Source organism: Phacochoerus africanus, chromosome 7, assembly GCF_016906955.1.
Source record: "Phacochoerus africanus isolate WHEZ1 chromosome 7, ROS_Pafr_v1, whole genome shotgun sequence".
Lineage (NCBI taxonomy): Eukaryota > Metazoa > Chordata > Mammalia > Artiodactyla > Suidae > Phacochoerus > Phacochoerus africanus.
Window position 1 is genome coordinate 71230948 of NC_062550.1, and position 23853 is coordinate 71254800.

A 23853-nucleotide genomic window follows, 5' to 3' on the forward strand; every position below is an offset into this window, starting at 1 on the left:
CCCTTCCTTCCTGGAGCTGCCGCGTCCCGGGGGCTCCTGCGGGGGCGGGAGCGCGGAGCAGGGCTCACGGCTGCGTGGGCGGCCTGGCGAGCGGCCGGCGGGCGGCGCGGGATCTCCCAGCCCACGCGCCCCTCGCCTCGGGCCGGCGCTTCCCCGCGGGGGCGGCCGGGGCGGGGCCCCCGGCGAGGCGGCTGCTGAGTCACGAGCCCAGGAGTCGCAGCCGCACCCGCCGCACCTGAGCCCAGGCCCCGCGGTGGGTGAGAAAGGACGCGTCCCCGGGGTCTGCTGCGCCCCCAACGCCCCCGCGGCCCCGCCCCCAGTCTGGCGCGCCGCCCGCCCACCGCGTCCGCCTCCCGGGAACCAGGGCCGAGGGAGGGGCTTCCGGACTGCGGCCCCGCCCCCAGACCCGAGTCACCGCCCACCGCCCGGCAGCTCCCTAAGGGTGCTGACGCTCAGGCTTCGACGTGCGCCCCCCACCGGGTCTCCGCGGCCCCCCCTCCCGGGCTTCGGCGCGTGCCTTCGCCTTTCTGGGAGAAGCCGCGGGGGCGGGCCAAGAGGGTTGAGGAACAGGGTAGTGTGACGGAGGTCCAGCTCTACTCAGCACCCCCTCCCTGGCCTTCCTTGCACCTCGCCACCTCAGCCAGAAATCCCAGCTCTGTCTTAGCCTTCCATGTTTATGTTTGCATTTTGTAGAAACACGTAATCTTCGAATTCTGGCCCCACCTGCGATGACTGCAGTAGTTCAGAACGTGGCGTCGGGTTTGAGCCCTGACTCATGTGCTAACTGTGATCCTCAGCAGTGACAGCCTTGGTTTTCTTATCTGTAAAATGGGGGTAGGGAGAGTGCTAACCTCATAGGACCGCTATGAAAATTGAGTTGATGCCAACACAGTGCCGAGCAAGCCAAGCGTCCAGGTGGGCACTGCAGTTATGTGGGGACCCCTCTGGCAAAAACTGGGTCACAAAGCGCTTTTTGTCTTTTTGCTTTTTCTAGGGCCGCTTTCCGGGGCATATGGAGGTTCCCAGGCTAGGGGTCCAATCAGAGCCGTAGCAGCCGGCCTATGCCAGAGCTACAGCAACGCCAGATTGGAGCCATGTCTGCGACCTACACCACAGGTCACAGCAACGCCGGATCCTTAACCCACTGAGCAAGGCCAGGGATTGAACCCGCAACCTCATGGTTCCTAGTCCCATTCGTTAACCACTGCACCATGACAGGAACTCCGACAAAGCGCTTTTTGAATGTAGAATCTTCCAGAGGGCTCAGAACAGGGCTTCTCCTTCCCTCTCTGACAGTTCTCAAATATCTGAAGGCAGTCAGTCCCCCTCCCTGGCCTCCCCACCACTGTCTCTTGCCAGCTGGCTCCTTTTCCTTCCCATGAACACTCTGAAGCCTATGCTTGCTCTCCATGTGGGGCTAGGGGTGGCTCTGCCCACTTCATCCCGGGCTTTGAGCTCTTAGAACACAGGAGCTGGAGAGAGTCCTGTAGCCAAGGGGATGTGGCCCAGCCAATTGGGACAAAGGAAGTCCCTCCCTCACCTTTGCCCCAGCCACCCGGGGTCCTGGACCCTGCCCGGCTCTGGATGGCACAGAGGAACATGCTTGCTTTTTCAGCCCTGGGGCCACAGATGGGACCTGGCAAACGAGGTCAGTGAAAGCCGCTGGGCCCTTTCCGCTTCTGACCACTGGACCTTGTGCAGGTGACTTCGTTTTAACACCCAGAGTGCTGAACTTTTCACACGCCCTGTTTGTATTGTGAAAGCTGATTGTGTTCCTTTTAAAATTTAATTGACTCTTTTCAAATACGTAATACGTTGAGGTTGTATAAAAGTGGAAAGATGCAGGTGTTTACAGTGAAAAATGTCTCCCCACCCCTGTTTGCCACTCACCCCCACCCCATCCCCAGCAACTACTGTTAGCGATTTCTTGTGTATCCTTCCAGGGATAGTCTTAATATATTCAAGCAAATGTGTATACATTTGTATAGGCATATGTGTTTCTTTTCACGCAAGTGATAGTATACTATACACTATTCTGCATCTGGCTTTTTCCCCTCTAATAATCTATCCTGGTGATCCTTCCACATTCAGGATAAAAAGAGCTGCCTCATTCCTTTCAATAGCCGTAAAGTATCGCATTGTGTGGCTGTGAATCTAGGTCTTTTCTTCTTGTTCGCTGAGCATGTGGAAAGCAAGCTCTGGGTAGCCTGCTTCTGTGTAATCCTTTGGGGTGGGCTTTTCAGAGGGTGCAGTGGGTGCTGAGTGGGTAGGCAGACATTACCCGAGGGCTCCATTTGAACGTGGCTCTCCAGCTGCGGACCTTCTGCTGGAGCCTCCTACAGACAGTGGCAAGTTGCAGTAGAAATACGATTCAGGGAGCGGGCTTCCCTACCTGAAAACTTCACAGCTCTTCTAGCTTCTGGCTAATTTGTTGTCTGCAGTTATCAGGGCTGGGGGAGCTGCCAGGGTATTATACGCTGGTTCAAAATGAGCTGAAACTAAGTTCTAAAACCCCACCTGCTTCTGGAAGTCTTTCTGAACTGATCTGAGAAATAAATTGAGATTCTCACTGCCTCTCCCCCTCCTTTCCACCCCAGGCTGAGTGCACTCCAGTCCTTGCTGAGGATAAAATTAATTCTTTATTCCTGTGGCTTAGAAGTGATTGTTTTCTTTTCTACATAAATATATGTCTGTGGCATCTGTATTTTTTCTTTCACTTAACAAATATTTATCAATTGTCTACTGTGTGCCAGTTACTGTTGCAGGTACCAGGATATAGCAACACCAACAAAATCTCAAATTGCTTCATGAAGCTTATAGACAAAAAAATAAACAAGATTAAATATTAAAACATAGTTTGTCTGATGGAATAAGTGCTCTGGGGAGAAATAAAATGGGATGGGGGGGCTGGGAGTAAAGGGATTTGCAACTTCAGGCTGGGTGCTCTGGGAAGGCCCTCCTGAGAGCTAAGAGAACACCGGAGCAGCACTGGAGAAGAGGTTCTTATCCATAAGGGGGAGGAACATTCCTGGCAGTGGCAGGGACAGCACAGAGGAAGGGAGCCATCTGGTTGTGCAGGTAGGGCAGGGGCAGAGGGAGCACAGGGAGTGTGGTCTGAGGTGGGTGCCCCCTACTCAGGGTGGAGGGGAGTGGGAGAGGGTTGCAGGGCTGCAGCAGATGTCGAAAAAGCCTCACCTGGGATTTCCAGACCCACCAGACAGTGTTTGGAAGTGCGTGGGAACATTTTAGTTGTCATGGTGGCTGGCAGGGTTGCGGGAGAAGCATTGCTCTGCTGGCATATAGTGGGCAAAGGCTACATCAAACGTCCTAGGGTGCATAGGGCAGTACCAACAATGAAGAATCTTCCTGCCAGAGGTACCAGTGTTTCTTGCTGAGACACGCTGTTAGGGCCTTGGGACCCATTATGGGGAGTTTGGCTTTTACCTTGAGAAAAAACTGGAAGCCAGGGGATGGTTTTGAGCAGAGAAATCTGAAAAAGAACCTCAGCTGCTGGGTTGAGCTTGGGTTGATAATAGATTGAGGAGGAAGGGAGACAGAAGCCAGGAGATAAGGTAGGAGGCTATTGCCCCATCCAGGTAAGAGTTGGAAATAGCTTGGAGCACCCTGGCTGCAGAAGTGGCGATGAGCAGTCAATGAAGGGGACTTCCTGACCATGAACTTGGGTGTGAGAGAGGGGGGTTGAGGATGAATCCAGGAGTTTGGGCTGAAGTTATTCGAAGGATGAGGTGGGGCATATTTAGGGAGCAGATGGGGGTGTGGATTTTAGCCACACTCAGTTGGAGATGCCTGTTTGGCGTCCACGTGGAGACAACTGGCAGGCTATTGGATGGACTGGAGACATAAATTTGGGAGGGCTTTTCAAGCCTTGAGACTGGAGGATCCCACCAAGCAGCGAGAAAAGACCAAAGAGGGCTGGTATGGAGCCTTGTCAAGAGGTGGGGGTGGGAGTTCCCACTGTGGCTCAACAGTTAACGACACCCAACTAGTATCCATGAGGACGTGGGTTCACTCCCTGGCCTTGCTCAGTGGGTTAAGGATCTGGCGTTGCCGTGAGCTGTGGTGTAGGTTGCAAACATGGCTTGGATCTGGCATTGCAATGGCTGTGGCATAGGCCAGCAGCTGCACCTCTGATTTGACCCCTAGCCTGGGAAACTCCATATGCTGCAAGTGTAGCCCTAGAAAGACAGAAAAAAAAAAAAAAAGAAAAAAAGAAAAAAGAAAGAAAAAAAGAAAAAAGAAAAAAAAAAGAGGTGGGCGTAACTTCTCAGTGAAAACACCAAATGGCACATCTATCTCTTCTCTCTGCCCATCTGCCCATCAAGGAATCTAAGGCCATTGACTTTTTCCTGGGGACACCCCTCAAGGATGAGGGTTTGAAGCTTATGCCTATGTAGAAGCAGACAGTGCTGGCCAGCAAACCAGGTTCAAGGTACTTGTCGCCATTGGGGATGACAATGAACCTGTTGGTTTGGGTGTCAATTGCTCTAAGGAGGTAGCCACTGCCATCTGTGGAGCCATCATTCTGGCCAAGCTCTCCATTGTCCCCATGCAGCAAGGCTCCTGGGGGAACAAGACTGGCAAGCCCCATACCGTCCCTCGCAAGGTGACTGGCAGCTATGGCTCCTGGCTGGTGCGCCTCATCCCTGCCCCCTGGGGCAGTGGCATGGTCTCAGTCCCTGTGCCCAAGAAGCTACTGATGATGGTGGGAACTGATGACTGCTATACCTCTGCCAGGGGCTGCACTGCCACCCTGGGCAACTTCGCCAAGGCCACCTTTGCCACCATGTCCAAGACTTACAGTCACCTCCCTCTTGGTCTCTGGAAAGAGGCAGTGTTTACCAAGTGTCCTTATCAGGAATTCACTGCCCATCCTGAAAAGACCCACACCAGAGTTTCCGTGCAGAGGACCTAGGCTTCAGCTGCAGCCACCGCATAATTTTATATGAGAAAAATAAAGTGAGCAAAGCTCTGGGGGAAAAGAGGTGGGGGGGGGCAAAGAGGGAGCAGAACAGCTGGAAAACCACGAAGTATCCCAGCAAAGAGGTGTCCCCATGAAGAGGGTGGGAGCAGAGTCACCCCCAAAATGTGGGGAGAGGTGAGCTGAGCCTAATATCATTATTTGGGGATGGAATTTTTATTTAGGCTCCTCAAGGGCTGGAGTCCTCTGTGTACATTTATTTAACAAGTATTGATTGAATACATGATGCATACCAGGCTCTGCTATATAGGTACTAAGGATTTACAGTGAATGAATCAAAGACTCTGCCATCACAGAGAAGACAGATATTAAAAACAGATATTAGGGAGTTCCCATCGTGGCGCAGTGGAAACAAATCCAGCTAGGAACCATGAGGTTGAGGGTTCGATCCCTGGCCTCGCTCAGTGGGTTAAGGATCTGGCCTTGCCGTGAGTTGTGGTGTAGGTCACAGAAGTGGTTCGGATCTGGCGTTGCTGTGGCTGTGGTGTAGGCCGGCAGCTGTAGCTCTGATTTGATCCCTAACCTGGGAACCTCCACATGCTGAGAGTGCGGCCCTAAAAAGAAAAACAAAAATAAAAAAACAACCCCCCACAGATATTAAATAAGAAAAATAACTCATGTAAATATCCACTCATAAGGACCATAAGGAAAGCTAAGAGGGTGACTGGGAGGAGGGCAGTTCGAGAGGCAAGACCTCACTCAGGAGGTGACATTTGAGCAGAGAAATAAAGTGAGGGATGGAGCCATGGAACACCCGAGGGAAGAATGTTCTGTGCAAAGGCCCTGGGGCTGGAAGAACACAAGTGGTCAAAGACTAGGAGAAGGGAACAGTGAGAGAGAGAGGTGTCAGCACAGGTCCTGCAGAGGGGTTTGTGGGGTGGAAGTCATGGGTAGGACTTTGAGCAGGGAACTATGTGATCCACTCCTGCAGGAAACAGTCAGGGGGCTCAAGGGGCAGAAGAGTGAGAGCAGTTCACAGAGAGGCCTGAAGTGCAGCCCACAAGCTATTGGTCTTCACTCATTGATGCAGTCTTCCTTTCACCATCCATGAACTCATTTCTGCTATGTGCTAGACTTTTTTTTTTTTTTGTCTTTTTTGCCTTTTCTGGGGCCACTCCCGCGGCATATGGAGGTTCCCAGCCTAGGGGTTGAATCAGAGCTGTAGCTGCTGGCCTACACCACAGCCACAGCAACATAGGATCCGAGCTGCATTTGCGACCTACACCACAGCTCACGGCAAGGCTGGATCCTTAACCCACTGAGCAAAGTCATGGATCGAACCTGCAACCTCATGGTTCCTAGTCAGATTCATTAACCACTGAGCCACATCGGGAACTCCCATGTACGTCTTTAAATCTCGTTTTATCCATACAGTCCTCATGGGGAGGTATCATTATCCCCATTTCACAGATGTGGTAACTGAGGCTCAGAGAGGTTAAGGTGACCCACTGAGGTCACACAGTGGTGTCGTCAAGATTCACACAGAAGCTTTAGCCTCGTATGCCCTGCTAACCCTGCTCTAGAGGAGGCCCCTGTGGTGGGGAAGCACTTCCCAAGTCAAGGCCTGATCGGGAACTTGGCTCAGTGCTCAGGGACACAAAGGCTGCTGTCCCCATGAGACCCATCCACGTCACGGTTGTTAGTGTTGCTGAGCTCAGCCTTTGGCCCACTCATCTCTGTCGTGCCGTGAGGACTGGCTAGAGGACGGCAGAGTGTCACCCACATGCAGTTATGGATGGCTGATTTGAGGGTCTCTACGTGACATCATATCTTTCCATGGCCCACATGGTCAGCAGGTTCATGTAAGGGATGAAACACCCTTGGTCTCACTCCTGATTGTATGTGTGCATGTGTGTGCGCATGGGCACCCATCTGCACGTGCAGGGTTGCATATGAAAACATGTACACGTGCATATGTGTGTCTACACAGCCACGAATGAATGCGTGTGCACTGGACACATGTGTGTGCTGGGTCGTGCGTGCATAGGTTTGGGGTGTCCACAGCCATGCCAGTGGGAAGGCAGGGACTAAGTGCAGCTCCCCCTAAACCTAACGCTTGGGGGCTCTCCCTGCTACCTCCTGTGGTTGGAGAAGAGGCCTCGGTGGAACTCCTCCCTTGGGCATCTGTGGCTCCCTGGCTGCTCCGTGCTGTGCACTCCTAGGATGAGAGGAATTCGATTCAGTGCTGGTTCCACCCCTTACCAGGTGTGTGACCTTGGGAAAACCAGCTCACCTCTCTGTTCCTTTACCTGCAAAGGAGAATAACTAGATCGAACTCATGTACAAAGATCAAAAGATGTGTGAGAAGGTGCTGTATAAGCTGTGAGAGGCTGTAATGAAGAGAGGAGGCTGTGGCATTGTGAGTCCAGCATGGTGACAAGTGTGATAAGGAACACACTGGCCACAGAAGCCAAAAGAAACAAGTGGGATGACCTCAAACTGAAGCGCTTCTACACAGAGAAGGAGAACATCCACCAAATGGAAAGGCAACATGCTGAATAGGACAAAATATTTCCAAATCATGTGCTGATAAGGAATTAATATCCAAAATACGTAAAGAACTCATATAACTCATTAGCAAAAAACGAAACCATCCAATTAAGAAATGAGCCGAGGATCTGAATAGATGTTTTCCCAAAGAAGACCTGCAGATGACCAACAGGCACATCAAAAGGTACTCATTATCCGGGAGACACAAATCAAAACCACAAGCAGATGCCACCTCACACCCGTTAAAATGGTTATCATCAGGAGTTCCCGTGGTGGCTCAGCCGTAACGAACCCAACTAGCACCCACGAGGACGAGAGTTCAATCCCTGGCCTCCCTCCGTGGGTTAAGGATCCAGTGTTGCTGTGAGCTGTGGTGTAGGTCACAGACGGGGCTCCGATCCTGCATTGCTGTGACTGTGGCATAGGTCGGCAGGTGCAGCTCTGATTCAATCCCTAGCCTGGAAACTTCCAGATGTAAGGGTGCAGCCCTTAAAAAAATGGTTATCATCAAAAGGACAAGAAATAAGTATTGGTGAGGATGTGGAGAAAAGTGAACCCTCGTGCACTGTTGATAGGAATGTAAATTGGAAAACAGTATGGAGGTTCCTCAAAGAATAAAACATACAGCTACCATGTGATCCAGTAATTCCACTTTTGGGTATTTATCCAAAGGCAATGAAAACAGAATCTGGCAAAGATATCTGCACTCCCGTGTTTATTGCAACACTGTTTACAATAGCTAAGAAATGGAAACAACCCAACATGGCCATCAGGGAATGCATGGATAAGAAAGATTCCATACAGTGGAATATTGTCTAGACTTGACAAAGAAGGAAATTCTGCCGTTTGTGGTAACATGGATGGACCTTGTGGGCGTTATGCTAATGAAATAAGCCAGACAGAGAAAGTCTAATACTACATGGTATTACTTATGTGTGAGTCTTAAAAAGAAAAAGAAAGTCAAACTCAGGGAGTTCCCTGGTGGTTCAGTGGGTTGAGGATCTGGGATTGTCACTGCTGTGGCTCAGGCCGCTGCTGTGGCATAGGTTTGATCCGGCCTGGGAGCTTCTGCATGCCGTGGATGCAGCCAAAAAAAAAAAAGAAAAGAAAAAGACAGTCAAACTCATAGAAACAGTGTAGAAAAGTGGTTGCCAGAGGCTGGGGGTGGGGTAGCGGAAATAGTGCACAGGTTTGGGGTGTGAGTGGGCACAGACCTTCAGGTGTGAGGTGAGTAAGATCTGAGGAGCTAATGTAAAACCTGGTGACCATAGCAGATAACACTGTGTTGCCTACTGGAGAAAAAAAAAAAAGGAATGCACTGACCCAGGCAGACTCTGCCCCCAGTTCCGCAAACCTCAAACAGGCAGGTGATCCGTGGCTGACCCTGTGCCCATGGCAGGGCTGTGGAGAAGACGAGGAGTTTGCCTTTGGGCGGGAAACAGAGCGGCTCATTGAAGAATGGAGTGACCTCTCATTTATTACTACTGCGAGCTGAACGCCTGGTGTGTTTTCTCATTTAGCTGATTCTAAAGGCACGTTGCCTCCTGTTTGGTCCCCTGTGTGCCCCAGCCTCTCTGCGGCAGTAACATACCCTGGGGACTGGGCTCAAGCCTGGGGCCAGCGCTGCCTCACCTGGGAACAGGGACAAGCATCCCTGCCTCTCCAGTCCTCTCGATGAGGCGAGGTGTCGGTGAGGTTCTGCCGGGGTCCTTGTCAGCCACGTGTACCGATGAGTAAACAGACAAGCAGGCCACTGGGGAGCGTCCCCTGCCTCCTGGGCTCTGGACGACTCTGAGTGAGGAGGGCGATGATTTTTTTGTTGGGGACAGGATGCCTCGGTCCCCTCTTTGGGACATGTGTAAAGGGGGGGGGGCAGGAGTTCCTGCTGGGGCATTCAGTGGGTTAAGAACATGACACAGTGTCCGTGAGGAAGTGGGTTTGATCCCTGGCCTCACTCAGTGGGTTGTGGATCCGGCGTTGCTGTGAGCTGCGGTGTAGGTCACAGATGTTGCTTGGGTCCAGCCTTGCGGTGGCTGTGGCCTAGGCCCACAGCTGTGGCTCCGATTTGACCTCTAGCCCAGGAACTTCCACATGCTGCATGTGCGGCCCTGAAAGAAAAAAAAGAGGGGGTCGCTATTTGCAGTTTGAATTGAGTGGAAAACTTGGAAAACCCGCCCATAAGTGAGTCCAAGCAGCATCCTGAGATGGGTCTTCCCCTGCTGCAGCTATAGCTACAGCCCCCGTGAGGAGTCAGAGGCAGAGAACAACAGTCCTGTGGGGGCGTCACGCACCAGCCTGAGACAGTGTTGTAAACTACCCAGGGCCTTAGAGCAGCAACAGATTGGCATTTTAGGGGTGGCTCCTCCCAGAGGGGATTGCAAAGTCTTGTCATACTTTCAGGGTGGTAACCAAGTGGCCTGGCCTGGCCAGCTGGTGTTGGTCACTGGCCCCTTTCCTCTCCATGGACTGACTCCTCCCATCACCACCAACACAAGGTCCTGGTAGGAACACGGGCGGGCAGACCACTTCCTTGGAAGCCAGGGGAGGAGGGTGTTTCAAGAAGCAGGGTTTCAGAGTTCCCACTGTGGCTCAGCGGAAACAAATCTGACTAGCATCCATGAGGATGTAGGTTCAACCCCTGGCCTTGCTCAGTGGGTTAAGGCTCTGGTGTTTCAGTGAGCTGCGGTGTAGGTGGCAGACATGGCTTGAATCTGGTGTTGCTGTGGCTGTGAGCTGTGGCGTAGGCTGGCAGCTAGAGCTCCAATTCGACCCCTAGCCTGGGAACCTCCATATGCTGTGAGTGTGGCCCTAAAAAGACAAAAAAAAAAAAAAAAAAAAAGAAGAAGAAGAGGCAGGGTTTGGCCTATGAATAATGTGGGAAAGTCAAGTCACTGAGAGACTGAGAAGGTCCCACTGGATTGGCAACCAGATCGCTGGGGAGCTCCCCGGAGCTCCCAGGGGGAAGCTCTGTTGGGGCTCTGGGGAGGAGCTACCCTACAGCATCAAGCTGGCAGGAGATCAAGGTGAAGGGAGACACCTGCAAGCAGACAGCTCTTCCTGGAAGCTTAGAAGGAAGGGGGCGGGAGGAGCTCTAGGGAAATAGTGTTGTTAGGATGACAGATTTGATGAGCAAAGGCCTTGACAGCAGTGAAGCAGCAGGGGAGAAGAGGGTGTGACCAAGGGGCTGGCAGAGGGGGAGGCGCCCCTCCCCTGAGATCAAGGGAGAGGGGCAAGGGTGGCGGAAGCAGAACATTCATAATGGCTAACACTCAGTGAACACTGACTGTGAGCCCAGCTCTACTGTAAGTGCTTTGCGTGTTTTAACTCATTTCATCCTCAACACAATGCTTTAGAGACGTCCCAACTGTCAACCCCATTTCTAGATGAGGAAGCCAGGGCAAGGCCTGTACAGAGCAGTTAGGCAGGATTTCTCAAGGAGTCTTCCTCCAGCAGGGAGAAGAGGAGGGCCAAGGAGAGCCATGGCAGGGAGGGCAGCAGGCCGCTCCTCTTCAGGACCGCTGATGGGATGGAGCAGCCTTAGTGGTCTCAGGAGGAGGGCTTCTGGTTGGAAGAATTCCGTTAGGAGAATGCTTTCGCAGGTTTTATGTTTGTTTCGGCTATGCCTGCCGTGTAAGGAAGTTCCCAGGATCGAACCTGAGCCACAGTGGTGACAGCACCAGATCCTTAACCCAGTAGGCCACCAGGGAACTCCTCCCCCAGTAGTCTTTTTTTTTTTTTTTTTTGCTTTGTAGCACCGAACCTGAGGCATATGGAGGTTCCCAGGCTAGGGGTCACATTGGAGCTACAGCTGCCAGCCTACACCACAGCCACAGCAATGCCAAATCCGAGCTGCCTCTGCGACCTACACCACAGCTCATGGCGACCCCAGATCCTTAACCCACTGAGTGAGGCCAGGGATTGAACCCGCAACCTCATGGTTCCCAGTCGGATTTGTTTCCGCCGCACCACAACAGGAACTCCCAGATGACCTTTAAAGCTCCCTCAGAGGAGACTGAGCAGAGATCGAAGAAGAAGCAAAGCCTGGTGAGAGGGAGGCCCCCGTGAGATTTCGGCCTTCGGCAGGCTTGGGGCAGAACCCTGAAGCCTGAGGGCCTACTGCGCCAGGATGACATTCCTGTAGCTTTTCGCCCCTGGCTGCTGGGCCATCTGCCATCACGTGCTTCTTCCGACCTTTCCAAAGCTTTCTGAGGAGGACTGTGCAGCAGAGTGAAGGAAGTCCACTCTCTCCTCCACCGCCTGGAGGAGGTGTGGGGCCCGGAGGAGGAGGAGGAGAGAAGGAAGAGGAGGAGGAAGTCAGGATGGCACCTGGCAGGTCTCTGCTTGCGACAGAGCTGGGGTTGCTGAGTCCCTCGGTGGCTCTGACTAGTATCAGTAACAGTCATTATGAGATTGTGTGTCTGTGTGGGGCTTATTAGGTTTCTCCCAAGGCAGTTTCACATTCAAAGTCTTGGCGAGTCCCTCCAGCTCAATGAGATAAATGGGGCAGGGATAAGAGCTTCGCTTGTGGAGACTTGACCTTCCCCAGGGCCAGCGATAACAGGGGGCTGGGTCTCCAGGCCAGCTCCACACTGTTAGCCCTGCCTTTGCAGGACTCGCGGCCCCAGGCCTGGGCCAGAGTTATTCCCACTCAGCTGCCCACCCCCACCTTTCTTATTGTTCGGGTTTCTGGCCCCCTGGACTCCTTTGGCTCAGTTATGAACCATCTGGTCTCTGAAAATCCAATCTAGTGGTTGAAAGGAAGGGAAAATGTGGTGTTTTATTCTGCCGCTTAGAGGGGGGTTAATAATTAGGTGGCAATCTGGGGGCAAGGGGATGAGGGAAGTCAGAAAAGAAATTATTCTTGGAGTTCCCGTCGTGCCACAGGGGAAACGAATCCGCCTAGCAACCATGAGTTTTCGGGTTCAGTCCCTGGTCTTGCTCAGTGGGTTAAGGATCTGGCATTGCTGTGAGCTGTGGTGTAGGTCGCAGAGGGGGCTCGGATCTGGCGTTGCTGTCGCTGTGCTGTAGGCCGGCAGCTGTAACTCCGATTAGACCCCTAGCCTGGGAACCTCCGTATGCCACGGGTGCAGCCCTAAAAAGAAAGAAGAAAAAAAAAATTATTCTTGAGACTCTTAATGAAGTATCAAGACATGAGAAGGGGGAGAAAATATTTTGATTAAAAAAAAAAATCAGCTGTGGAGTTCCCGCTGTGGTGTAGTGGGTTAAGAATCCAACTGCAGCGAATTGGGTCACTGTGGAGGTGTGGGTTCAATCCCCGTCGTGGCACAGTGAATTAAAGAACGATCCGGAATTGCCACAACCGTGGCATAGGTCGCAGTCCCTGGCCCGGGGACTTCCAAATGCTGTCGGGGTGGCCATAAACAACAACAACAAAAAATCAGCCGAATTAAGGTGCAATTAAACACAATAAAATTCTCCCACTTTAAGCATGTAGTTGGACAATTTTTGACAAAGGTCTACAGTTGTGTAGCCACTTGTCAAGCCATGGACCATTTCCATCACCCCAAAGCCCCTTGTTCCCTTCTCCATCCAATCTCTCCCCTCCCGTATCACGGAAAGCAGTCTGTTTGGTCACTATGGCTGTGCCATTTCTAGAATCTCATACAATTGCACAGGGTGTCAACTTTTGTGTCTAGTATCTTTCACTTAGTACAGGGTGCTTTTGCAATTCATCCACGCTGGTGCGCATATGAGTAAGCGTGTTCCTTTTTATTGCTAAATAGTATTTCGTCATATAGATATGCTACAGTTTATTTACCTGTTTACCAGTTAATGGACATTTAGGATTGCTGAGGGTTTTTACATGAATATATATGTGTGCATGTGTGTATTTTTTTTTTTAAAGTAATAACTGTCTTTATAATGGCAACTCCAGGAAAGTCCTTCCCAGGCTCCTGTTTGAGGCCAGGTTAGGGGCTGTGCGATTCCAAGTCTGGCTCACGTTCCTGACGCACCCAGAAGGGTCTTCCTCTCCCTAAAGTGCAGTGGTTGCCCTCAGACCTGTGGGTGCAGGCCTTTCTCCTTTACCTCTCCAGGAGCAAGGGGTGGGGGGTCGGTACAGACAAGGCCTTGCCTCCTAGGTCCTCTAAACGCCCAGCGTCTCAGGCACCTACTCTGCCTGCTGGGAGCCTGCCTCACACCAGGCCTCACTTTCCACCACCAAGAAATGGGGATGCAGAGGTGTGGCAGGGTACCACCTGCCCTGGTTGGACAGATTAGGTAGGTACAAAGGGCAGAGGCCCCTGGAAGCAGGTTCTGAGAAAAGCTGGCTCTTGCTGTGTGGAGGGGACATCTCGTGTCTCTGGGTGTTCACAAAATGCAGCCCTGGTTGACTGCAGGCATGCAGGAAGCACTCTTCGTGCTCAAAGAAGAATTCTTCCTATCTTTCTGTTGTTTGAACTGATGACATTAAAGCCTGGGTCAGAAAAGTGAATAAATAAAATGTGCACTAGGATCCCCTTCACGAAGGGCTTATACATTCACTGCTGTGTCTGCTCCCTGAAAAGCCTGCCAGGTGAAGGAGTTCCTATTATCTTAGTTTTACCAGCAAGAAAACTGAGGCTTGTGGCATCTCCTCTGAGAAGGAGGCAGGGGAAGTCTGGGGCCGACTTAAGCTAAGACCTCCCCAGGTCAGGCACTTGGACCGTGACCTTGGGGAGGGCCTGGGGCCAGGTGGTCAGAGGCGGGCAGCATGAACTAAACCCCAGCAGGAGGCACCGAGGGGGGTCTATTGGGGAGCCTCCATAGAGGCCGAGGAGGCCCAGGGGCAGGAGGGGGATGGAAGGGAAACAGGAGAAGGGATGAAGGCAAGCCTCCCCCCTCAGCTGGACTGGCCTGAGGGAACCCATCAGCGGGAACCCCGAAGAGACTGTGACCCCAATACTCTGCCTGCCTGAGGTGCAGGAGGACCTGGGGCATCCATGCTTACGTCTCCATGGCACGTGCCAGCACAGCTGGGTCTGGGGACTCAGGAGGCTCTGCAGAGACTGCCTCTGTGCCTGCTCAGAGGAGCAGCTCCCAGCCCCGGGGAGGGTGCCTGGGAGATGGAGGCAGGATCAGAACAGAGCCCTCCCGGGTCTGACTTTCTCTGACTCCAGGATGGCCAAAGGGGAAAAGGCAGCGGATCAGTGTAAATTTATCTGAAAGGAATTCCAATGTTAAGTCCTATGGTGGCTCAGGGCGGATATTAGAAGCCCAGCATTGGAGTTCCCGTCGTGGCTCAGAGGGTTAAGAATCCGACTAGCATCCATGAGGATGCAGGTTTGATCCCTGGCCTCGATCAGTGGGTTAAGGATCCGGGGTTTCTGTGAGCTGTGGTGTAGGTCGCAGACATGGCTCAGATCATGCATTGCTGGGGCTGTGGTGTAGGCTGGCAGCTGTAGCTCCAGTTCAAGCCCTAGCCTGGGAATTTCCTTAGACCATCAGTACGGCCCTACAAAAAATAAAATAAAATAAAATAAAATAAATCCCAGCATAGAGACAGAAGGGCCTCAGATATCATCTAGTCTGATGGCTCTCAGTTCTTGCCCTTAGAAGAATCCCCTGAGTCCTGGGTCTAGTATGTCCTTGTGCCCCTGACACAGGCCAGCCGGAGTGAATCTGTCCCTGGAGGGTAGGGTCCAGCACCAGTAGTTTAAAAATCCACCGGAGAGATTAATAAGCAGCTGTGACTGAGAACCACTCCTGTAGTTCGTTGGTAAATAAACTGAGAGCCTGAAAGGTGAACCAGGCATCACACCGCTGGTGGGGGGCAGCCTCGGCCCTGAACCCGGATCTCCACCTTCCCATAGGCCTTTTGATCTGCATCAGACAAATCCCTCATCAAGCCCCCTACCTTGGATTTTCAGCCAGCAATTCTAAAGCCTCTATGAGTGCTTTGCATCATTGCATATGATTAGCTTTAAAATGTTCATTGCATGCAATTCTGTGCATCGTGGATGAAGAGACCTCGTTCTGCCTTGTTGTCAGGGCCGTGGTGGGCAGGGGGGTGGGGGGTGGCAAAGGGTTATAAAGAGCTAACTGTGATCGTGACAAAAGATAGGGCCAAACAAATGGTACCTCTGCGTGGAGAAGCCTATTGTGGGGATGGGGGTGCAGATGTGGAAGAGTTTATTGATGGGGGTGGGGGCAGGGGACTGCAAGCAGGAGGTGGTGTTTGCATTGGGCCTGATGGGTGGTTGAGAGGCTTTATGACAGGTTCGCCCTCCTGGGCAGTGTTTGGGACCCCGGTGTTACCCAGGGACTGAGCTCTGATCTCCTCCCTCTGCTCTGCCCTCAGGAATGAGACCGTGCTGCATCAGTTCTGCTGCCCAGCGGCCGATGCCGAGCAGAAGCCAGCCTGCTCTGACCCAGCCTCCCAAAGGTGAGAAGGATTGGCGGCTGGTCCTCCCCACCCCACCCACACCCCCACTGCAGCCCACACACGCCAGGGCACCACCCGGCCTCTTCTCTTGAGTCTTGTGGTTTGTTTGTTTCCTTGTTTATACCTCCTTCCTCATGTTTTCATCTCTCTGTCCTTCCTCCGGGCCCCACATGAGCCGATCCCAACCTTTAGGTCCTTACAGCCTACTGTTCGAACCCCCAACTGCTGCTCCTTCCCACTCAATGGCCTGTATAAAGTTCACCTGTTTACACGTCAGGGCAGGTGTTTGATTATATACCTAAAATCCCACGTGCTGGGTCATCTGGCACAGCAGGTACCCAGCCCATGACAGTGCCCATCCTGCCTCTCAGACCCAAGACTGGCATTTTTTTCCTTGCTCATCTTTCTCCTGCCATAAGGGAGCCAAGATGCCTTTTGATATGAAGGGTTTGTCAAGCTCTGCTGGGTTTGCCAACAACCTGGGAAAAGCAGGGCCTGCTGAGATTCCAGGGGTGGAGTCCGTCCCAAGCTCTCCTCCTGGGTCACTGGCCAGACCTCTTGCTCCATCACTCTCGTCCTCCCGCTCCCCTCCACCGTCTTCCCCTTCCGTCTGTCCCTCCATCTCTCATTCTCCCACAGCATCATCGGCATCCTCTCTCTCCGTCTCAGCCTGGAACCGTCCCCTCTGTGGGTTGCTCTCTGTTCTCTTCTTTCTCTCAAGTTTCCTGTCTCAGTTCAGAGTGTTTCTCTTTTCCTTCCTTGTTCTTTATTTCCCTGAAGGTCAGGATAGTTGGGTTCTGGCTTGAAATTCAACCCCTCTACAGTCTCCTCTTGTCAGAATGAATCTGAGCAAGTCACTTAACTGCCCTGGGCCCCCAGTTTTCCCACCCGTATGATGGAGGGGCTGGTCCCTCTAGAGGGTAGCGCTGCGCACCGTCTCCCAGAGCCTCTGGGCTGCTCAGGGGCTCAGCAGGCTTTAGGCTCCGTCTCATGGGAGGCAGCAGAGGATTCAGAGCCGTGGGGACCCCTCCGCATCACACAGCTGGGGAGCAGCCAGGCTTGGACTGGCTGCACTAAAGGCCCCCACACCTGCTTCCCACCACCCCCAGATTTATACTTCGCGACTTCCCTGCTTTATTCCTTGCAAAATAACCAGGTAGTAATTGGAGATGGGAACTGAGGAGCTTGGGGGCAGAAAACCTCCCCCGAAAGGTGTCACTGCTAGTTTTCCCTTGAAGGGAGTCAGAGGGGTTTGGGGAAGCAGGACTCTGAGGAGGGAATGGTGGGAGAAGGGCCAAAATAAGGGCCCATCTTGGGAACTCTCACCTCCAGGGCTGAGGGAGGCACGGCTGCTACCTGAGGCCACCCCAGGGATGGAGGCCAGGGGAGGGCCCCAGTGCTGTGCCGATGCCTGGAGGTCTCGGGGCCGGGCTGTGTGCCACGGACCTAAGAAAAGTAAGGCCCCCTGGGTCTCTTGGGCTCCCATCTAGCAGGGCATTGCCCCCAGGCTGAGAACGGCCCTCCTGCAAACTGGGAGGAAGAAGAGAAATGGGAGAAAGAGACAGTGGGAGGGAGAGGAAAGAGGGCGGCTGGTGAGTGGCGCGGGGTGATGGGCAGACGGAGGTGGAGGCCCGGCCCCCTCCTGGGAGCCCGTGTGGCTCTGAGCCTCTTCTTCCTAAAAATGTCCTCCTTGATGGAGAGAGAGAAAAGCTGTCTGGTCTGCCTCCTGCCCCTGGTCCACCGCCGTCCCATCCACATCTACTGCTGTCTCCACCCCGAGCGCCAGCATCTGCAGGGGTGGGTACCATGGTGCCCCAAGGAGCTGGGCCTGGGAAACCTCGGCTAGGCTCCCTCCTTCCTCTCTCCCCTAGGCCCACCTTCTCTCTAGCCCTGACCGCTGGTGGGAGCGGGTGGGAGGGCCTAGCATGCCGTGCTTTGTGGGACCAGGCGGTGTGCTGGGGCAGGGCGAAGGGTGCTGGCCCTTCATGGGGGCCGGGTGCCAGGAACAGGCTTCTTTTCCAAGGTGGGCGGGGTGGCAGGAATCCTCAGTGAGGCAGTGGGGCTGGGAGGCAGGGTGGGGGTGGGAGTGTCTTGGACAGCGGTCCCGGAGGGCACTGCAGCCCTCCCTCTGTGCGGGGCAGGGGGCATGCCCCCAGGTTGGCCAGACCTTCAGCCACTGTCTGCCTCTGTCCCCAGTTGTCTCACCATGTCTCGTCTGTCTGGTTTGTGGTTTCCTGGAGCATTTCTGTCTGTCTGTCCATCTGTCTGATGTCAGTGCCTCGGCTTCTCTGGGAGGAGCTTTCTGGGCACCTTCTGTTGCCCAGCAGTGTGTATGTGTGTGTCAGTTGGTCTGTCTGTTCTTGGCCTCTTGGGGGGATTTCACCCTGAGATACGTTTTCTCCCATCAGACTCCCGACGTCCTGGTCCCAACCCTGTCTGTGACCTCCCTGCCCCCTCCCTTCCCTTTAGCCAGGTGTCTTGCCTCCAGAGAGTGACCCACACTGCCCAAGTTTCTCTACCAGCCCATGCCAAGGTCAGAGGCTGGGCTCTGGTGAGCACGTGGTGGGTGTGTCCCAAGGCCTTCTGGACCCCCTGGGGAGACCCCAGGCTGGGCTCAGAGACCAGCCAGGCTCCCTCCCGCCCACCGCTCAGTCTGGGTTCCCACCTGCTCAGCCAGGCTCCAGCCAAGTCAGCCTCCTCTGGGGTTTCCCCAAAGGATGCCACACCATTGCTCAGAGGTCAAGGTCAGGGTGTTTGGTGCGTGAGCACAGGGCCAGCCACTGAGGCCCCTCACCTCCCTTCTCTCCACCTGGCTTCAGTAGTGACCCAGGTCAGCGGAGTCTGAGGTGCTGTCCCCACCCAAGCCATAGAGCTGAGCAAGAGTCCCTTTCCTGGCCTCAGGGGCTCATCCCTGGTTGCTGCAGCTAATTATACCCACAGCCCCTTGGATCAGACACGCAAAGAGGAGCTGCAGCAGCCTGAGGCAGATGCGGGGGTTCAGGAGAGACCCTTGCCCCTCCCAAAGCCCAGTCCTGGGGTGCCAGAACAGCCTTCCCCAGCCACCAGAGGGAAGCCTTTGGGGGAGGGATCAGGAGAAACTCTATCCTGGGACACGGATCCTGCCAGGAGCCTTGCTCCCAGAAGTGGGAGGTGAGAGACAGGATACAATGGAGGGGTTGCAGGCTGGCAAGGCCCCCGAGACTGGACCACCTGTGCCCGCATCAGCCGGGGTTCATGCAGCCCCAGGCACACAGCCCACGCTTCCCAGGTGACAGGCCCTCAGGTGAGAGCAGCCTCCAGGGCCGTGAGTGGAGTGCCTGCCAGGCTCTGCCCCCTTCCCCCCTCCCCTTGCTGCTGCTAATGACAGGGCTTTATTCTGGGGAACTGAATAAGCCAGTAATCGCAGCCCTACTTCCCTCCCACGGGCTCCCCTCCCACTCAGGCTCTCAGTGACACTGGAAACAATGACCCAGGAGCTGGCCACGTCCTCCTGCATCTGGCAGAAGAGCGACCCATTTGTCTCCCTGGGTGGCAGTGGGGCCCTGAGACAGGAAGAGCGGCTTCTGTTAATGTAATGACAGGAGGCCGGGAGCGGGGGCGGATCGGGAGGGGGGCACTGGGCAGAAAAGAGAACCTCCCCCAGGCCTGGTGGGGGAGGTGGCCTTCAGGGTCATCCATCCTTCCGCCAGGACAGAAGAACCTTTACTGAACGTGCCAGGGATGCCGTGCTAAGTGCTCTCAGCGTTTGATCTCATTTAATTCCGTGAGACAGCTGCTATGGCCATTTGCAGATAAGGACTCTGGGGTGAGAGAAGTTTGGGGTCTCGACAGGGGTACCACTGCTGATCAGTCCTGGAGCTAGAAGGTCAGCCCAGCCCCAAGCCTGACAGGCAGCCGCCTTCCACGGAGCTGCTGCGAGGAGTTTCTTTAAGTTTCGTGGGAGAAATCCTTCCAGCCATCTCATTTGATCCTAAATAACATCTACTTTCTCTGATTGTAAGTTATACTTGCTAGTTGTTAGAAATGTGGAAAATACAGAAATATAACGGAGAAAATAAAAGTGGAATCCAGTTATATAGAATTAACGGCTGTTACTATATTAGTAGTAGGGTTTCTTTTTCTGGGCTGTATTTTACACCGCCCCCCGCAACCCCAGGAAAGAAAATAAGATTTTGTAGCCTGCGCTTCCTACTCCATGTACCACAGCCACTGGGAGAGGCTCCCGGGAGTCCCTCCCGGCCCCCCTCCCCTGTCACCTGCCAATCAGCCAATTGAGACTCTGCCTGGGACCCATGGGGAAGGGACACCCAGGCAGCAGTGATGCGGGGAGAGCCCTGAGTCGGCATCTGTCCCCTCTAGTCTCTCCCCAGGGACTTGAGGCCTGATCAATGGACCAGCCAGTGTTTACTCAGCGATTATGGAACAATTAAATTCTCAATCCATACAGTTTAGGCTTCAAACAGCTGGACTCTGGAGCTTCTGAGTCCTATGGCTGCTCCATTAGTCACATCCAGGCTGGGAGGGTCATTCTGGGGCCTCAGAACTGCCTGCTCTTTCCTAGAGAAGCGCTTCCCTCCGCCAGGGGTTGGGATGGGGGTGGAGGTGGGGGTGGGGGTGGAGGTGGAAGCAGGTTCTCCCAGCCCGCCTGGCCCCCAGGCTCCCCGTCCCTGCATCTTCACCCCGGGAGGGCAGTGGAGTGGCCAAGGGGAATTGTCCCATCTCCTTGCAGTCCAGAGCTTAGTTTCCAGGGGCCTTTGCAGGGGTTGGGGTCCTGCGCCCAGAGTGAGCCGTGGACGTGGGGAGGGCTGCTCCTCACCTGGGCTTTTTGAGCAGGTGAGCTCCAGGTCTTTGAGCATCACGGCATCAAGGCGGAGTCCAGCATGGCTGGCTCCATACCCGGGGGTGACCTCAATGGAGGAGGCAGAAAAATTTAGTCCTTGGTTAGAGAAGCCTGCCCTTGTTACTTTACCCCTCTGTGCTCTTTGCCCCACCTGTATCTTCCCTGCCAGACTCTGGAGGCACAAAGGATAAAGTAGATTCTGTCTGGGCGGAGGCGTCCCTCTAACGCCAGCTTTGTCCTGTCCTGGTGTCTGCCATTCTGCTCAGCAGGGACACGGAACTCATGTCTGGGCCAGTCTCCTTGTGTGCTTTCCCTCCCAGGCCTGGCCATCCTCTCAGATACTCTCTCAGCTAACCAGGTGGTCACTTGGGAACCGTACCCGCCTCTGGGGCTGTGCGGGGGCTGCAGTGTGAGCGAGACCAGGCTGGGGCCCCCTCCAGACAGTCTGCCCATCAGCAGCACATCTGGAGCTGAAGGGAGAAGTCCTCCTCCCTTCCTGTTTCTATTTGGTGTCCCCACCCATGACAGCGGGAAGGGGAATGCTGGCCATCATGTGCTGAATTGCCTGCTGGGTGCGATGGAGACAGGTATTACTGAATTCTCACTACAAGCTATACAGTGCTGTCCCCACGGTACACACAAGGACACTGAGGCTTGGAGATGACTGACTTGTCCATGGGCCACACACCTGGCAAATGGCAGAGCTAGGATTTGAGCTGTGGCCCTTGCCCCGTCTACCCACTAGAGTGAGATGACAAAAGAAGGGAGGCGCTCGCTGGTGCAGGATGTGAAGTGTGCCCCCCTCCCCCCACCTCCTCCCGGAGAACCTGGCTTGTGGCCCAGGGACCGAGAAGTGGGGCCCTTCCCTGCCCCCCCCACCCCAAAGCGCTGAGCAGGAGGCTCAGGCAGCCTTAGGTCAACACATCAGCGCAATCAAGCTGAAGGGAGAAATGACTGAGGGAATGTTTTTAGGGAAGGAAAAAGGCTCTAGGCTTTAATATTTAAAGAAATAAACCCAGCTAAAAAGAATACTTCCAGAACAACCAAATGAAAGCCACGGCAAGGACTGTCCTGTCACCGCTGTCGAGTTGGCGTTTACTAACACAGAGTTTTTCCGGTTTGGGAGGAAACAAATTCTCGTTTCCTTTGCTAAAAACTTCCTGTTTGGAACTTCTGGATATTCCTTTTCTTTTCACTCCCAGAAAGAGTGACCGTTCCCCACAGGCCTCGGGATTATTCTAACCTATTTCTGGTGCTGTTTTGTTTTCTCCTTAGAAAGGTCATCTTTATCCATGTATCTCTTAAGCAACAACACGAGCTTTGAAAACGACTTATAATTCCAATAAGTGTTTCTGATGTTAGGACAAAAGGTGTTTTAAATTTGTTTCGTCAAACTGAAAATGAGGAAACACTCTTCCTCCATCACAAGAGCGGCTGCCTCGGAGCAGGCATTCTTCAAGAACGCACTGCCTCGGAGAGGCCGGGAAAGGTTTAAGAAAGGCGATTTTTAGAGATTACCTTTGTGATGATTGAAAAACAAAACAAAACAGGAAAGACAGCTGTCTGAAGGAATACGCATGCTTCTGTCTGGAGCAGGGAGAAGTGGGGGCGGGGAGCACAGGGAAAGGGTGGGTGCACGTGGAGTCACAGGCCACCCGTCACCTGGCAGAGAGCCAGGGCAGGCCGTCCTTTGCTGCCGAGACAGGAGATTGAGGAGAAGGTTCCTCGCCCCAGGTCTCCCGCTGGTGACACTGGTGACTACAGAACAGAGTGGACTCAGGCTTCTCCAGACTTAGATGGGGCACCCCCTTCTCTAGGCCTCTGCATCCTCACCTGGGTCACCCAGGGGCTGCTCAGCCTAATGCCTTAGCCTCTCCATCCGCCCCCCACCCCCGGTCCCCTGTGCTCCGTGATTCTACTTGAAAGCAAAGCCAGGAAGGAGCTGACTTGGCTGAGAGACCAGGAGCCTTTGCAAGGCAGGACAGAGCGAGGCAGAGGGATGGGAACAGGAGAGCCCAGGGCGGTGGGAAAGGCAGAGTTGGCACCAGCTGGAGCTTCTGCAGAGAGGAGCCTTGGGGAGGCCAGCGGACAGGGTTTCTTTCTCGTTTAACTTATTGTGAAAACACAAAAGGGGGTTTTGAGGGAGGCAAGCCTCCCCTCACTCATGACCCTTGTGCTGGCCCACAACTGGTCTGGGGATGGAGGGAGGGTTTGGTGCAAAGCCAGCCTCAGCCTTCACAGGGTCTGTGCAGCGCCGGCCAGGTTACAGGGCTCCTTCCTACCCTCCGCTCCACTGTCCTCCCCACAAACCTGTCAAAGGCACAAAGGCAAAGGTCACCGTGTCCAGTTTTCAGCTGAGGCAATGCTCAGGGAAGGGGAGCAACTTGCTCAGGTTCTGGAGGTGAAGCCAGGAGGTGAAGACAGAGCCCATGCAGGCAGAGGGGCCACCAGGTTCCTCTCTTTGTCACTGCTTGCTGGGTCTTCTCCCTCCCCTCCTGTCACCCCAAGCAGGCTGGTGGGATCTGTTGTGGGCACTGTGTTGAAAGTCTGGGCTGCAGTTTTGCAGGTTTGGAGAATCAATTAGGCATCTCTTCGGTCCTTGGATTCCAGGGGAGCTACCTCACCAGAAACAAAGTCAGGAGAGACTGATATGTTCTAATAGCAAGACTTCACTAATTCACAAGAGAGTCGATCCTGGTGCAGGGGACTCTTGATTACTGACAAAGAACTTTAAAATACAAGAAATCTTTTTCTGAGAGCAGAGAGCTGAGCACCAGATTTTTGTGGATTCCCTACTAGGCTGGAAAGGAGGGGAGTGGGGAGGTGGGACAAGAGTGCCCTGGGCTGGAAGATTTCAGAAACTTTCAAGGAAGCAGTAGGAGGTGGAACAGTTGAGAGCAGAGATGGAGCAGTTCAAATCCAGGTTCAAGTCCTGGTTTGACCACTTACAAAGTCTGTGACCCTGGTTCAATGACCCAAGCTTTCAAAGCCTTGGTTTATGTATCTGTCCAATGGGGGTGACGATAGCACTGAGGTCTTAGGGTGCTGGGGAGGATGCAGTGGCATGATGTGTGGAAAGGCATCGGGTAGAAGGTAAGCACTCAGTAAATGCAGCTGTGTTAAAGCTGGCTCGCTCAAGAG

General features: G+C 53.8%; 1 protein-coding gene and 1 pseudogene across 1 annotated transcript in view; both read left to right on the forward strand.

Annotated features, from left to right (window-relative positions):
* Positions 1 to 23853, forward strand: part of IQSEC3 (IQ motif and Sec7 domain ArfGEF 3) — a 92066-nt gene that overhangs the window by 11187 nt on the left and 57026 nt on the right. The window contains exon 2 of the mRNA XM_047787839.1: positions 15789 to 15872. Coding sequence (XP_047643795.1) covers positions 15789 to 15872 — 84 coding nt within the window. The remainder of the gene's footprint in view (positions 1 to 15788; positions 15873 to 23853) is intronic.
* On the forward strand, positions 4302 to 4957 carry LOC125131612 (40S ribosomal protein S2-like; annotated as a pseudogene).